Source organism: Lissotriton vulgaris, chromosome 2_1, assembly GCF_964263255.1.
Source record: "Lissotriton vulgaris chromosome 2_1, aLisVul1.2, whole genome shotgun sequence".
Taxonomy (NCBI): domain Eukaryota; kingdom Metazoa; phylum Chordata; class Amphibia; order Caudata; family Salamandridae; genus Lissotriton; species Lissotriton vulgaris.
In genome coordinates, this window is record NC_141687.1 from 1224312575 (window position 1) to 1224329640 (window position 17066).

General features: G+C 47.9%; 1 protein-coding gene across 1 annotated transcript in view; it reads right to left on the reverse strand.

The window, feature by feature from the left end:
- NCAPD3 (non-SMC condensin II complex subunit D3) overlaps positions 1–17066 on the reverse strand; it is a 1036822-nt gene that overhangs the window by 698931 nt on the left and 320825 nt on the right. The window contains exons 12-14 of the mRNA XM_086956941.1: positions 11276–11335; positions 10664–10747; positions 9357–9430 (exon numbers count right to left, since the gene is read on the reverse strand). Coding sequence (XP_086813067.1) covers positions 9357–9430; positions 10664–10747; positions 11276–11335 — 218 coding nt within the window. The remainder of the gene's footprint in view (positions 1–9356; positions 9431–10663; positions 10748–11275; positions 11336–17066) is intronic.

The following is a 17066-nucleotide window of genomic DNA, read 5'->3' on the forward strand; positions in this document are numbered from 1 at the left end:
GGCCACCACGTCTGGGCTCAGCGAAACATTCAAAGCCTCAGATTTGGCTTCGTTGATCTTGAAGCCCGAGGCCAGGGCGAAGGTGTGCAGCTCCACGAAGAGAGCGCGCAGGGATCGCATCGGGTCAGTGAGGGATAGCAAGACGTCGTCAGCGTACAGGCTGATCTTATGGGTGTCGGCCCCAAATTTGATACCCGAGATGTGAGCATGTTGTCGCACCCTCTGGGCCATCGGCTCCATGTATAATGCGAATAGGAGCGGTGACAGCGGGCAGCCCTGGCGTGTACCCCTGCCGATATCGAATCTCGGGGAGGTGTGCCCGTTCACCCGTACCGCGGCGTTGGGCCGGCGGTAGCAATTGAAGATGCGATGGCGGAGTTTCTCTCCGAATCCGAAGTGACGGAGGGCCTGGTTGAGGTATGGCCAGTGCACTCTGTCGAAGGCCTTCTCCGCATCAATGGTGAGCAGCATGCAGCCGGGTTTAGTGCGCGATCCGGCCTCAATGAGGTGCAGCACCCGCTTGGTGTTGTCGCTGGTCTGCCGTTGGGGGATAAAGCCCGCTTGGTCGGGATCAATCAGTTGTTGCATATATGGGGCGATGCGGCTCGCTAGTATGCCAGTGTAGAGCTTCAGGTCTACGTTCAGTAGCGATATGGGTCTGTAGGAGCCGCAGGCTGCCGGGTCACGACCGGGCTTGGGAATAACAGAGATCGACGCCTCCAGCAAGTCCGGGTGTATGGCGCCAGGCGTGTCAAACGTGTTGAACAGGTCGCGCAAGAGGGGGGCAAGCTGCTGGCAAAAAGTCTTGTAAAACGCCGCGGTATAGCCGTCGGGTCCCGGGGATTTCCCGACCTTGAGGCGGGCAATGGCCGAGATGACCTCTTCCAGGGCTATGGGCCTCTCCAGAAAGTCCGCCTGGGCCTGGGTGAGGGCGGGGAGGTCCGCACCTCGCACGTAGGCTAGGCCGGCATCCGGATCTAAATGATCCGCGTCATAGAGCGCCGCATAGAAATTGCCAAAGGCCGTCGCGATCGCTGCGTTTTCTGTGACCAGGTCGCCACTGGGCAACCGGAGCGAGCGCACCTGTTGCCTCTGGGTTTGCGCCCGAAGCCTACTCGCCAGCAGTCTCCCACAGCGGTCGCCACCGGTATAGTAGACGTGTTTAAGGCGCATCGCGGCGTATTCCGCCACATCTTGGTCCAAGGCAGCTAGCATTTTCCGCTCGGCGCATAGTTGACGCCACGCTCTGGCTGCCCCGGTGCGTTGGTGCATCTGTTCCAATTCCGCCACGCGTTGGGAGAGTTCGGCACGTTTCAGCTCCCTCTCCTTGTTGTTGGCCGTGGCGACGGAGATGATTTCCCCGCGTAAGACCGCTTTGAGGGCTGCCCACTGGGTCGCTTTGGTAGTGTCATCATTGGCGTTGTGCTCCAGAAAACGGGTAATCGCCGTCGAAAGCCGGGCTTGGGTGTCAGCCGAGTGTAGGAGACCGTCCCGCAGCCTCCAGTGCCGCTGTGGAGTCGGCATCGCTCCTACCCGAATCGTCGCTACCACCGGGGAGTGGTCCGAGAGCGAGGCTGGCAGTATCTCCACACTCTCCACTTGTAGCGCCAGCTGCGAGGAGCCCAGAAAATAGTCCAGCCGCGCGTATGTCTTATGCGCCGCCGAGTAGTACGTGTAGGCGGTAGTTTGGGGGTGTGCGTGCCGCCAGAGGTCGATGAGACCCAAGTCCGACAGATGCGTGTGACCCGCCGCCGTGAGCGCCCCTACCTGACCGGATCTCTGACCCGAGCGATCCGCTGTGTTATGAAAGACTATGTTGAGGTCCCCCCCCAGTAGCAAATGAGTGTGTGTGGTGGCTGTAACGGTCTCTAGAGCTGTATGCAGGAACCTTTCCTGACCCTCGTTCGGGCCATAAACAGAACCCACTAGCAAGGTGTGACCCGCTATTAGGAAGCTGTAGAGTAGGAGCCGCCCTCTAACTTTGGCCTCTTTTTGGAGGACTTTCCCCTCAAAGGATTTAGCTACAAGGATCGCCACCCCTGCGGTTTTCTTCGGGGAAGAGGAAAAGAACTGCCATGGGAACGCGCGGGATTTGAGTCTATGCTGGTCGCTGCGCACAAGGTGTGTTTCCTGCAGCAGGCAGATATCCGCCTTGGAGTGCTCGAGGTAGGACAATATCGCCCTGCGTTTATTCGGGCTGTTGAGACCCCGCACATTAAGCGTAAGCACTATAAGGTGTCGTGGCATAGCAGGGGTCGTGCCAGGAAAGCCAAGCTTGCCCCGCGGCCGGGATCGTGGGCCCGCGGGTCGCGAAAATCACTGCGCTAGGGGTCGCGGCAGAACGCCATTTGACGACTGAAGGCCCTGGACAAGGAGAACCCCCCCGCCCCTCCCCCCTCTCTCCCCAAGAACCCCCCAACTCAACCTGCCCCCCCAATCGGGACAAGTGTCTCGCCTGAACCCCCCCCCTCTGTAGTGCAAACTCCCCCCGCTCAACACCCCCCACCCGTAACCCCCCCCAACCCCTTTCCCCAACAAGCAAAGAAGCATGGTCTATCATTGTCCCAGGTCCAGCCCCATGGCCGCTGGACCCGTGGTGAGGTAAGTCCGTAGAATGGGAGCAGTGGCGACGTCGCAAGCATGTCCGCTCACACGGAGTGCACCAATGCCGGTGGAACGTCAGTGTCATCAGTAGGGAAGGACAAGGGGTGCGTCGCACGAACCCCCGCCGCCGGGCTAGCGGAGCCCGGCATGACTAACTCCAGTGCCACCAGTGCGTTGCTCTCTCCTCGGTCAGCCATTGTTCGCAGGCGCCAGGCCCTGTGCCACCGTCTCTACTGCAGACCTCCGCCCCTCCTCTATCTCCGTGTCCGCCGGGCGTCGCGGCCTGCGTCTGCGCCGTTGTTGCTGCCAGCGGCCTGGGCCCGCTTCGTTAGATGATTTGGCGCCTGGCGACTCGGCCTCAGCTCTCGGTTCGTCCAGTCCCAGCACCTGACAGGCGTCTCGAAGAGTGCGCGGTTGGTGTAGGACATTGCCCAGCCGAAACATCAGTCGGAAGGGGTGCCCCCAGCTGTAGGGAATGTTGCGCTGTCTCAGCTCCGCCGTTACTGGGCGGAAGGTGCGTCTCTTCTCCAAAGTTAGTGCAGCCAGGTCTTGGTAAAGCACCGGGGAGTGCCCGCCGAAGGAAATCTTCTCCATGTGGCGTGCCTTGTTCAGGATTTCCTCCTTCGTCTTGTAGTCTTGCACGCACACCAGGATATCCGGCGGGTTCGTCGCGTTGGCCCTCGGCGGGCCCGTCCGGTGGGCTCTATCCAGATGGAGGGGGGCATCCTCCTGACGGCCCAAGATGTGATTGAAGAGGCCCTGGGTGAACTGGAAGAGGTCCTCTGTGTCTGGGGACAGTTTCACACCTCTGATCCGAATATTATGCCGCCGGGAGCGGTTTTCTAAGTCCTCAGCGTGCGTCTGGAGGTCCACTTGCTGGTCGTGGATGCGAGCCAGTTCCTGTCGTAGGGCCTCTATTTCGGCGTCACGTGTGTCACTCTTGGTCTCCAGGTCCGCTACTCTCTCCCCTATGGCGTCGGTGTCACGGCGGACCTCCTTGATCTCATCCTGAAGTTCCTTCTTCAGGGCATGGATGTCCTCCCGCAGGCTAGAGAATAGGGACTCCAAGAAGGACCGCGTGACTGGAGCTTCGGGGTCGGCTTCCTCGTGGGGCGATGAGGCCCCCCCCTTCTTGTCTGTGTCCACTCGGGGAGTAGCGCCTGCGGGGCCACTCCGCTTCCCCGTGGTAGGGGGGGTGAAGAGGTCCTTGATGGAGCGGTCCTTCCTGGGCCTTCCGCCGGACATCGCGCTGCAGGGCCCTCAAGCTCGCCCCTCCGTCGGCTGCGAAGCAAGTCCCAGGCCCTCTGGGTGCCAACCCGGGGCTGCGTGGCTAACGTTGTGGAGGCGGTATCCCGCGGCCCCCAAAATCCAGGCGGGTAGTGTAGCGTCGCAAGGTGCGGTAGGGGCGCAGGAAAGGCGCCGGGACCCCGGGTCCAACGGTGAGGCGGGAAAAGTCAGCTAGGGAGCCGCCAAGATGGTGTCCGCCGGAGTTCGCCCTGCCTCCTCCAGGGCCAAAAGCGTAGCAGGGTAGCTGGGCCTTCTCACGTCCAGTAGGCCTCCTACACCACCGCGGGGACTGCTGCGGGAGCGCGTGGCTGCCGGTGTAGGCGTCCCTGGGGTACACTCCGCTACGACAGGCCGGGCGCCCTGCTTGGGGGACGAGGCTCGTAGGTGCTGTCTAGATGGGTGCCATCCTGTAGGGGCAGTCCCGCCCGGGGGGGGGGGGGGACACGCCTGACCTCCCCCACTCCGCTCACCCCCGCTCTGACCTCTGCTACCTTGGGTTCCCCTGGGCTCTTCGGGCCGACTCCGGGCCAAGCTCCGCGGCCTCTAGGCGCCCCACAAAGCCTACGCGGCGCGTGGTGCTCGGCCTCCGCGGCAGCAGCGCGCCGAGGGCAGGCCACCCAAGTCTGTGTTCCCTTAGTGCTGGGCGCTCCACCCCAACTGGGGAGGCGGGAAGCGGGAGCTCCGCGGGGAGAGGGGGGGGGGGCCCGCTGCCACAGTCCTGCCCCCCCCGGTACCGCCACTCCGCTGCTGTGAGTCCGCCTCGCGCTGGGGACACGTGTCTGCCCCGGGGTCTCACCTCCACACGCCAGGCGCCGCTGCTGGGTCCTCAGGCGGGGGCCGGTGGCAATCCGGTCGAGGGTCGCTCCGCTGTCCCGGGTGTGCAGCAGGTCCGCAGAAGCCCCCACAGGTCGCTGTGCGAGGCCTCGCGCAGCTCCGCGCGGGCCAGACCTGCTACTGCCGATCTCGGGGGACTCCGGGCGGCTCCGTGGCTCCACCCACCTCGGCCTCGCTCTCGCCTCCAACCAGGGCTCGGGAGCGCGCTAGGCCGCCGGCGCCGCTGCACTCGCGGCGGGAATCAGGCTGTCGCTGGACACCCGGCCGGCCCAAAGGTCGTCGCTGCCACTTCACTGGCGTCGGGTGGCCATCGAGGGTCAGGTGCAGCCGGGCAAGTGCTGGAAATATGCTTAAATCAGCGGCCGGCGGCGGGAGCTCGGCGAGGCACGTCTGCTCACGCCGCCATCTTGGCCACGCCCTAGTTCCTAGACTTTAAACAGTGGATCTACTTTCCCGGTCAGAAAATTGTGTTAAAACGAAGTTGAACCCAAACTTTCCCACTTGGTTCTAGTTCCAAGTGTTTTCTCTATTCAAATGTGGGGGTATTCTGAAGAGTACTTGGAAAGCTGCTGAGATCCAAAGCTAGTATCACTGAGCACCGTCGCTCAGAGATAAGAGGAGATCACCTCACGTTTGTGCACTGTACAGGAGAGCTGCAGGTCAGCCTGAGACCTGAAAGTATGCCTGTTGAGAGGGGCGAACGCGCAACATGTCCTTCAGGATCTGTCTGCTTGAGAATAAGCTTCCCAGTCACCAAGTCCAGAGAGAAGAGTGGCACAGTAGAAGCGGACTGCTGTGGGAGCATGCCTGGAGTTGGCCAGGGTGCCTTAAGGTCTCCTGACTTAGTTGCATACCCAAGATAAACCAACAAAAACCAGTGGCTAGAAAGTGTGCTTGTTCCAATGACTGCCACAGAGAAGGACAAGTGTACCTGTGCTGACTCTGACTTTGCTGCACCTCAAGGACTGCAACCCTGTACCACAAGCCAGAGGAAGGAATCCTAGCCACCATACAGGCCAATTTTAGACAGAAGTGGGTTCAAGGAAACAGCTGCATTTTCATAGGCCCAAAACTGAGAGAAGGGAGACTGTCGAAACACGCCCATTATTTGTAATGGGCAGTTGAAGACCTAAATACCCAGAGGGAGTGCTACATTCGGTTAAATTAACACCTGAACAAAAGAATGCATTCACATACATTTCACGGATGTTGGGACTTCTTCCATGGCTGGTTACCCAAAGAGGATGAGGACATCCCAGCAAAATTCAGATCAGGGCTGTGTCGTCACATTTATATGAAACAAAAAACTATAATATACCCCAGCTGTGTTTGTTGCCCATGCAATGAACAACTAAATAATATACTATTCAGGTACTCACAGAAGGGGAAGTACAGGACTGAATCTTTGCTTTTGCCCAGATAACCTTCTCCTTAGGGTTTGCAGACACTGAAGCTGCATCATCCAATTTTTACTTGTGCATGCAAAATATTGAAAATCAATAATATTTTGTTAAAATACAAAAATAAAAAATCATATCAATGGTGCTGAGATTTCTTTGGTAGACTCGACGGTGGAGGAAACTTGAACCTAACAGAATAGTTACTTGTCATATATTCAGGACACTTTTGTCTCTAATGACCCGCTGACACTCAGGAAGATGGTTTGAGACGCGAAGACTGCTAGAAAGGTAACAGAAGAAGATGAGCAGACCCCATCAACAGTCAAAGGATTTCCTGAAGCGGCAGGTGGATACGTTCCCTTCCCCTGTTGAGATGTCTTTGTTGGAACAACTCTCTGTTGCTCTGGTTGATACTGTGGCCAAGAGGCTTTAACCTGCTGTTGATAGTTATGCTTTTCATTACCTATGTACTGGTGTTTCCAGTATATATTTCTATTCTTACTGTGTTCACCATCACTTCCAACTCTGCTTCAGTCTTCATGCACTGCAGTTCATTATCAGCGTAGGAGCAGCTCAAAATACGTTGCTTGGCCTCCTGAATGTCAGATGAAGTCAGGATTAACTCTTCATGTTCCATGATAATAACTAGGAGCGGCAAGATCTGCGGATACCATTGCAGCCACAGTGATATGGCTTGAGACTATTGTGACTGTAAGGATTTCTTGAAAATATGCTAACCTCTCTTTGGACAGGTCTTGAGCAAACTCTTGCAGGAAATCCTAAGGCATCATATTTTCTTGATTGTTAATGAAAATGGCTAGTGCACTAAAACTGAGTCACCATATATGTTCTTCCTCCAGAGTGCAGTATTTTGCTCTTCAAGCCTGGAGGGACTGTAGAAACAGATCAGTAGCATGTGGTTTTCTAGGTGCTTAAACTAAAATTGAGTCAAACCTCAAAGATGAAGGTTCTTGCTTTTGCAGCCTATACACCTTTGAGCTTTCAGAAACAGTTGCACAGATGATGTGAATAGCCTTGGAACAAAAGGCAGTATAGGTCTAGAAGTAGTTATTTGATGCAGGGTCTCAAAAATGGCGAATATAGAGGCCAGTGGGTTTGTTAGGAAGGGATACCTTTGCTGTTCTTCTTGGAAACAATTTGTGAAAAGTGTTCATGTCATCCACAGGTTTGTGATGAATCAGAAAGCAATGAAGAGTACCTTCTTATACAGGTGCCAGATGAAGCAGGCAAGAACGACTCCATAAAAGAATGAGGAGTGACTGATCTCCTGACAAGTCTAGATCTGGATTGATAGGGAGTTAGACATTTCTTTCTCCCATGAGAATTACATCTTCTGGGAAACGGAGTTTTAGAGGATTAGGTGTGCACCTTGGCATCAGTGAGTGCTTACAGGTGAGACGTCTAGGAGTAAGAGTATGCCCTAAAGATGAGGTGCACCTAGGAGTCGGGGCCTGTCTTGGAGCTGACCAGCCTTAAAGGAGGCATATGCTTTCGTACTGGAACAGCCAAGTAATCCTGAGCAGATTTTATGAAAGAAAGCGAAAGATTCATAAAATTAATTTACACATATGTAGAAATGTGTACTTTAAAAAAATATACATACATAAAAACTTGCCAATGAGTCTGGTAGATACAGCTTTCAGTTTTAAGTATCCCTCAAAAGAAAAAGTTATTTCCTTCTATAATGATCATTCTGATGAACACTCAATCTACCTGCAGATTCTTCATTTGCTGAATATTCCTTCAGCACTAGAATGGATCCCGAAATTTTCATAGCTCCTCTGCGCTGGGATGGGGTGCTGGCTACATCTCAACAGTAGCAGTCTCTTGGTGACATCACCCAAGCCCCTTAGAGTATTCCCTGGCACACCAAAGTCAGTACGCTATCTGTTTTTTCTATGCCTTTTGAGGCTGAGTTGGGGAAATTACATTGATTGTACACATTGCAGTGAAAATCGAAGGTTTAACCCTATTATAGACTTATATGACCATTCTTCAGAATGTGGAGGAGTGTAAGCATTACATGTAGGTTAACACTCATTTTAGGACTTTCTCCGGGAGATCTGAGACGCGTTTCCGTTCACAGTGGGATGTGGGCAGCAGGGATTCCGATGCTGCACTGTTAAACAACACCCCTACAGAACTGTGGGGTTTGTGTTTCTTTTGATACAAGCATACAAGTGTTTTTCGTGTTTCTCTCATATTACAAGTCTCACTCTATCCAGAGTTTTTTGAGTGCGTTTTCCTCAATACATGAAAACGTGAAAACTGATATAGACTTGGCATTTGCTGTGGACCACTCCCTTTTCCTAGTCACTCTATCCAAAGTATCTGGCATAATACTATTGATAGGATAAATCTTACAAAGTTTGAGGTTTTCCGCAGAATCTAAACTATGATCTTCTCAACTAATGTAGAGCCTTGAAGAAGTCGTCTTTACGACGAAACACGTGTCGGTTGTCATCTTCTTTAACAAAACTTTCGACGTGTCAACATACCCAAGATCATTCTTTGCATTTTTACTTGTTTAACATTTGAAATATTATTGATATATAAATTTAGGTTATGAATTTATTATTAAAATATACTGACAACAAAGTCAGCAGTGAAACTTATTAGTAGCTGTGCTCTGTAACTAAATAATTAGCACTAAAATGGATCCGGAAAATTCATAGCTCTTCTGCACTGGTAGGGGGTGCGGGCTACATCTCAACAGTAGTAGTCTCTTGGTGATATCACCGAGCCACTTGGAGCATTCCCTGGCACACCAAAGTCAGTACGCTATCTGTTTTTTCGATGCCTTTTGAGGCGGAGATGGGGAAATTACATTGATTGTACACAATGCAGTGAAAATCTAACGTTTAACCCTATTACAGACGTATATGACCATTCATCAGAATGGGGAGGAGAGTAGGAATTACATGCAGGTTAACACTCATTTTAAATCTACCATGAATGACTTCCAGACTTTCCAGAGCTGGTGAAATCAAGAATACATTGGCATGAAACCAGCGTGCAAAATATCTACAACATGGCATGCATGACTGTACTTGCTACGGTTAGAAACAGCAACATGAACATAAACCAGCATGTGATCAGCAAAAGCAACTAACAGGAGTTCCTGATCTAACATTATGGGTGATCATGCAGGAGAGAGGAGCACTGCAAAAATAACGAAAAACGAACTGAGAAAACAAAAAATAACTCTACCTGCAAGGCGGCCCTCCTGACTCCAGTCTTCTCATCGCCTGCTCGCGAACGCAACATGTTTAGGACTTCCTTTCCTATGACAAGAAAATTTAATTTTGTTAAAATATTTAAGGACACAGACTATCAACTTAACATTATAACCTTACTGTCAAATTGACAGAGACTGAAATAGGCACTTACTGCTTATAGAATGAGTGAAAGGAAAATAGCCCCAGCCCAGGCAGGCAGACATCAACAAATCAGAAGGATGATTACAAGACACGAGTCAAAAAATACTCTAGACTAACAAGCATTATTATTCCCGGAGGCAAAATATTACTTCTATGTAAAAGAAGCCCCAAAGTCTTGGCCCCTGTCCATCTCCTAAACCCACAGTACGCAACCTTGGAGTAAAAATCAATGACAAGCTTACCATGAAAGACAATATAAACCACTTAAGGAGCGCCTGTTATGGCTTAATGAGGATCTTCCAACGGATTCCATTAGAGCTAGAAAACCGCAGTCATCTTGACTATGGAAATGCTCTGATGGCCTCAATCAACAAAGAGCTTGTCACCAAACTCCAAGTTTTGCAGAACACAGTTGCCAGGCTGGTACTGAACCTTCCACCGTGGTCCCCGTCTGCGCCCAGTCTGAAAACTCTCCAGTGGCTCCCAATTAGGAAACTTATTCATTTTAAGATCAGCTGCCTGGTACACAAGACCTTGTATGGAAATGGGCCGAGTTACCCGGCAAAAAAACTAAACTGGAATCTCCCGAACAGGAATCTGGTCCGGAACTAAACATCTTACTCCATTCAGGATGCGTACCACTAGGCACGGTGGCTGATCATTTTCCCATCTAGCCCCACACTTTTGGAACAAACTCCCATTGCAGCTTCGCACAAATTGGGATCACAAACCATTCCGAAAAAAGCTTAAAACTTGTCTGCTCTGACTGCCCTCCCTCGTCCTTTCAGCCGTTCTATCTTTGCCTTTACCAGCATTCGCTATATCGCTTAGGGACCCCTCCAGGTGATATGTGAGCTCAATAAAACCCTACGACTAAAAGACCCAAAAAATAGACCCCCATCCTATTCCCGCTAATCCCCCTTCCTTCCCACACACCATCTATTCATCATTGTAAATTACTTTTGAGTCATCACTTGTAATATGTTCAGTGCTCCATGTGCTCTGTGCATAGCGAGGAAACAGTAAGCAAATCTAGGTCTGCACACAGCAAATTAAAATAAAATCCATGCCCAAAGATTGAAATAGTCTCTGATCATCAACCCTGGATTGGAATATCATTCCACTTTCTGCACTTACCATCAGCTTGCGAGGCGTCTGAGTGGTCTGATACTTCAATGGTTTTGAATGTGCCTTGTGTTTTGCCTCTTTGGTTGCCAGAAACTAGAAAGGGAAGAAGGGGAAGTTCAGTACAAAAAAGCAGCCTAAGTGCGCAGATGTAATAAAATGTAAATTCGTTTTTATTGATCACCTCAATCATCTAAAACTCACAAAAAGATTGCCTTTAACAAACTTTGACTATGTCCATGAAAAGGAAAACATCTCTTCTGCTCCACTAGAACATCAGGAATGTCATGAAAGGGTGATCTCTGAACAAATGAAAGCAGAGCTAACTAATGTAGGCTAACTACCCCCATGGTAAAAAGCTAACAAAAACATTCTCTCACACACCACTTAATTTATTTAAAAAAAATCTGTTTCCAGCTTACTGGAGAGCAGAATAAAATCAAAATTTAAGGGAGATATACATACACACAAACACATATGTGCTTTTCAGTAATATTTATGTACATGGTGGCACACTGGACATTTAAATCTGTTATCTCACTAATATCTGCATATCAAGCAGAAGTTTAGACCCAGCATCGGCCCACTTATGTTTTTTGTTTCCTCCCTGCAGGTTTTTTTTACCTTCAATATTGGTAGATGAACTCTCAGACGAGGTGTTTCCCACAACTGTACGGCAAACAGCTGCAATGAGACAAAATCAATTAACTGCAAATAAATAATCAGAGGGATAGCAAAACCCTACACTTGTCACAAGTGAACCCTAGCTAGTTTTATCCCAAGCATATGATTACATCTCTGACGGCTTTCTGATGTGCATATAAAATGATGTGCATGATGGGCATAAAATAGCTGCATTAAAAAGTGACTAATAAGTCATTAGATTGAATCAAAAGGAGGGTAGGCCCTGGGACAGTGGCCAGGTAGGGCCTATTTGTATAATAAGAACAATGAAAAATTACCCGACTACTATTTTGAGCACCTGTGTTTTATTTAAGCAGGTACAGCAAACAGAATCCAGTACTGTGTATTGCATGGATCTGGTTATTTGATTAACTTTTGTTTCTTTTACCAAATTTTGGACCTTGTACAATCTTTCACAAGGTGGCAAGATCAGGATAACAATAAAGACAAATAACAAAACATTCCATGACAAAAATCAACTGTCAAAAATACAAGACATATATATATATAAACATACATATACAATGTGAATTTGCTAAAAAGCACCACTTACCAAACTGTAATTTCGCAAAACTTACGAAACTTTCATTTCATTATAATTAAACAGTTAATTGTCAACACAGTAACATTTCTATACATGCCAAACACTATTGTAAAAGTCCTTAAAATTTCATATCTTAACCCTTGGTTGGGCAATATATCCAGATACGGGAACCAAACTTCATTTTCCCATGAGTTCTTTAACCACTGGACCGATTTTCTCATGAAGGGACTGACCTTGTTCCCCAAGCGTTCTCTTTGTAAAGGAGTGCTGGGAGAGTCTCACATTAAGGCGCCCTGCTACTTTCTAGATGGTTCTTCTCACATCCTTTGCCCAAATAAGGCTACTTGTTTGAATCTCCTCTCTACACCATTGTGAGACCTTCTGTACAACTCCTGGGTTCCGACGATTCCAAAATCTTAGTAGGGCCATTTGGGGCTGCACACTCCAAGAAGTTAACCCTAGTTCCATTCTGATTGCTTGAACCATTGAACAGCTAGGTAAAGACATTAATATTTTTACAATTTTTCCTTCTTCCTGATCCCATTCAGATTTACCACTCAAGTATAAAACCTCTGCCCCATACAATACTTGGGGGAGATCATTGCTTCAAATGCCTTTAACATTGGTCTGAGTGACATATCGCCGTATTCTTTGTTAAACTTTTTTAGCCCACATATAGACGAAAAGGCTTTTGCTTTTTGTGCCTCCAAGTGGATGCGCCATAGCACGCTATCAAACCAGAGGCCTAAGCATCTGTATTCTTTAACTGCCTCCAGTTTGTCGTGGCCTAAAAACCAGTTAAAATTCTTCCAGCTCTTCCCAAAACATAGAACCTTGGTTTTCTCCATATTTACGGTCAATAATTTTCTATCACAGTAATGTTTGAAAACATTTAATCTCCTTTGGAGTCCTATTTCTGTTTGATAAAGAATCACTAGATCATCAGCGTATAGGAGACAAGGCACTTTGCGACCACTCATTCTTAGGCTTGCGCTTCTTTCAACTTCTAATGCAGCAGGGAGATCTGCCAAGAAAATTGAAAATAACAGGGGTGCCACAACGCACCCCTGTCGAAGGCCATTCCCTACAGTTATCTTAGGAGTTAATGACCCCTCCATGTCTCTAATAACCTGGGCCCAATTCCCACTATGTAACTCTTTTAGGATCATCAATAAACCATCCGGGATTCTGTATTTTATCATGTTTTCCCAGAGTCTATTACGGTCCACGGAGTCAAATGCTGCCCGAAAATCGACAAAGCAACAATGCAACTTCCCATTTTGCTCTATCGATTTCCGGGCCAGGGCCCATAGGGCAAAACAATGATTTATTGTGGAATGACCTTTAAATCCACCTTGCTAAACTGGGATAATTGATCCCTCTTCTGCCCAAGTCTTTAACCTACCTAATATTATTTTAGCAAATATCTTTTCACCAATATCAAGTAGGTTAACCCCTTGCATGCTGCCGCGATTCAGCGCCTGTGCGGCAAAATCGCGAGAGGGCGGGTTTATGACGGCCCCCAGCCGTCATCAGCACACGAGCGCCGTAGTGCATGACGGATGGGGGCCGTCATCAGCATGCAAGGGGTTAATAAGTCTATAATTCCTGGGTGCGTAGACATCCCCTTTTTTATGGATCGGCCTAATTATCGCACACTTCCAGTTGATCGGGATCGTCCCTGTTTCTAGGATTACTGAGAACATTAGAGAAAAATTTAGCCCACCATGATGTCCGTGACTTTATTATCAAAGCTGGCAAGTTATCTGGGCCAGCAGCTCTTGTTAAGTTTAGGGTCTTTATCGTAATAAGAACATTTTCAACTGAAAAGTCTGGTTTTAGATCAACTACCAGACCACTCCAGTCCCCTAATACTTACTCTTCAATTTCTCTCCCGAAGAATACAATTCCTTCAGATAATCCTCCCAGGCACCCTCTTCTACCACACAATTCATTGAAGCAACTGAGGAATCGGTTACTGATTGTACTAACTTCCAGAACAGTCGTATGTTCTTGGATTCGACAGCCTCCAGCAATTTCCCCCAGCAAGTTTCCTTATGGGTTCTTTTAGTACTATGGAGAAGGGTGTTGTATTCTTTTTTTAATTTGACAAGATTTTCTGCCCTAGTCTTCTCAAATTGTTTATGCAAGCTACGCTGTTCTCTCCTTAATTCTCTTTTTTTGTTTAAACAGTCTATAAGGATATGTGACGTTATTCTGCACACAAATACCCCGCATACCATTACTCCGCAAAAAAAATACCGCAAGTACTATTAGTCCGCAAATTAAGACAACAAAAACTTTTACATCAAATATGCCTTTACCACGCATGCATTTACAACGCGAAGGCATGCATGTTAAAGGTATACTCGTTGTAAAAGTTGTAAAGGTAAGTAATAGTACCCTACTCCACCCTACCCTACCCTACACTCTAATGTAGTACCCCTGCACCACCCAACCTTGACACACAGTCCTTTTCCTACATTTACACTACCCAGCACGACCCCCAAACACTACCATAAAGCACTTTACTTCCCTACACAAACACTACAACACTACCTTAATACAGTACCCCCAGCATGGCCCTACACAAACACTACAACACTACCCTAAACTCTAAAACACTACAAATGAATGACCCTACACAAACACTACGACACTACATTAAACCTTAAAACACTACCCCCCAGCATGACCCTACACTACACAAACACTACAACACTACCCTAAACCCTAAAACACTTTCCCCAGCATGACCCTAAACTACAACACCTCCCTAAAACACTACCCCCAGCATGACCCTACACTACACACACTACAACACTACCCTAAACCCTAATACACTACCCCCAGCATGACCCTACACTACACAAACATTACAACACTACCCTAAATAACTACCCCAGCATGACCCTACACTACACAAACACTACAACACTACCCAAAACCCTTATACACTACCCCCAGCATGATCTGACACTACACAAACACTACAACACTACCCTAAACCCTAATACACTACCCCCAGCATGACCCTACACTACACAAACATTACAACACTACCCTAAACCCTAAATAACTACCCCCAGCATGACACTACACTACACTACACAACCACCACAACTCTACACTACACTAACACTACACTATCACTACCGCAGCACGACCCCCACCCCTAAAAAATTAACCCAAACCCCCTTACCTCTCGTCGTCGTGGTTCCACACACCTCCTGGTTCCATCTTCATGAAGTCTGGTTTTTTTTAAACAACGCAATTGCATTTACCATACATGCCTTTACAACGTAATTCGTTGTAAAGGCATGCGTGATAAATGCACATGCGTTGTGGAAAAAATGCGGAGTGATGGTATGCGAGGTCAATGACCTTGCGGAGTAATGGTATGCAGACTGAAAGTCAGCAGAAAAAAAAGATGCGGAGTAAAGGTCGATTACCATATTAAACCAGTTGACTTGCTGAACCTGTGTATTTTGTTTACTCTTGGTGGCCTTTGCATCTATTCTTAGTTCAACCTTAATACTTTGTACCACTTGATTTATTTTTTCAATGTACCCGGCCAGGTTTAGTCCATCTACACTTCCTAGGATGATGTTTTGTTGGAGCCTGGTTAACTTTTCTATATATTTTTCGGTTAACCGTGTTGAAATACGCCTTGGGTAATCCATCTGTTGTATGATTACTTTCTCACAGGCAATCTGATGGAAGTATAGCAGCTCCAATTCTAGAATATTGTGATCACTGCCTTCTATATGGTTAACCCTGAAGCCCTTTATTGAGTTGAAGTTCCATGCTGGCATGAAAACATAATCTATGGGGCAATTTTGTGTCCCTTGTTTGAAAGTTTTCTTTGTCGGGCAATCTTGGGGAAACCTACCGTTCAAGCAAAAAAGGCTTTTAGTCGCTAGGTAATTACCCAAACTGGCATAATGCATTGAACAAAGACTTTCAGGAAACTTTGCTTGAATTATATCATAGGACTCCAAAATCTCTAAGTACATGAGATCTTGCCGCTTTGGGTTAAGTTTATGGTTAAAATCTCCTACCAACAGAATCAAATCTGAATCTTCCTTTTCACACAGTAAATCTAAATCATTCTTAAAAACATCCCATTTAGACACCATATTCCTCCTGAGCGCCCCATTGCATATAAACATTTAAGATCAACACATTTTCTTTCTTATTCCCAACAGCAATTCGGGTTATTCTACAACAAAGCAGCCATTTGCATGTTACAGTGAGCTGGAGTACATTTTTCACTAGTTTTGTAGATAATGTCAGTAAGCGACCTGCAGGGTGGCCGGACCTAGATTTTAATGCCGGACGATGGATTTGGCGGAACCCATCCACTACCGGGGTCTCACCACATAGCCAGGTCTCCTGAATACAAATCATCTTGTTATTTTTCGCCAGTTCTTTTAACCGTTCATACTTTATTCGATTACTAATCCATTTATATTCAAGGAGGTCATTTTTAAGCCATGTGGCTGCCCCGTTACCTATTCTACGTCACTGAGGGGCCCATACCCATTGGATTCCTCTAAGTAGCGCTGGGAAGGCCCTGGGAGACTAGTACTAAGGCTCCAATTCTTCCAAGAATCCTCCGGAGCAGAATTATTTATTACTATGTTAAGGTTTCCCAAGCCTAGACTTGCATATCTTTCTATTAGTATCACTTGCCTCTTTCGAAGCCCTGCATGGTACTTTAGAAATACTTTTTCTTGTTGAACTTTGTATTTTGCCCCTACTTCTTCAATGTGTACTAGCCGAATTCCTGCATTTAGTATCTCACACACTGCTTTCTCTTTGGCAATTTTTACCAGATCTGAATAAACTTGTACACTGGTAAGCTCTTTTTCATCGAGGGTTGATTGGAAACCCACCTGTCTGAGGTCTTTTGAGCAGATACCTTTCAAGTTGGGACAATGGGCGAATGAATTAAGAAGTGATCTATTTAGATACGATCTCTTCTTTGTTTTTTTCCCGCCTTTTCCCATTTTCACTTGTTCAAAATACAGCCACTGGTTTCCTTTAACCTCCATTCCTATTAATTTTGGCCCCCTTTGTGGCTGTTGTGTATTAGATCTAGCCCATCCTCTGCTGTATTGCCCAAATGATGCCGCTCTAAAGGCAACAGTTGTAGCAGGTTTTCTAGTTGTATTGCACGGTACA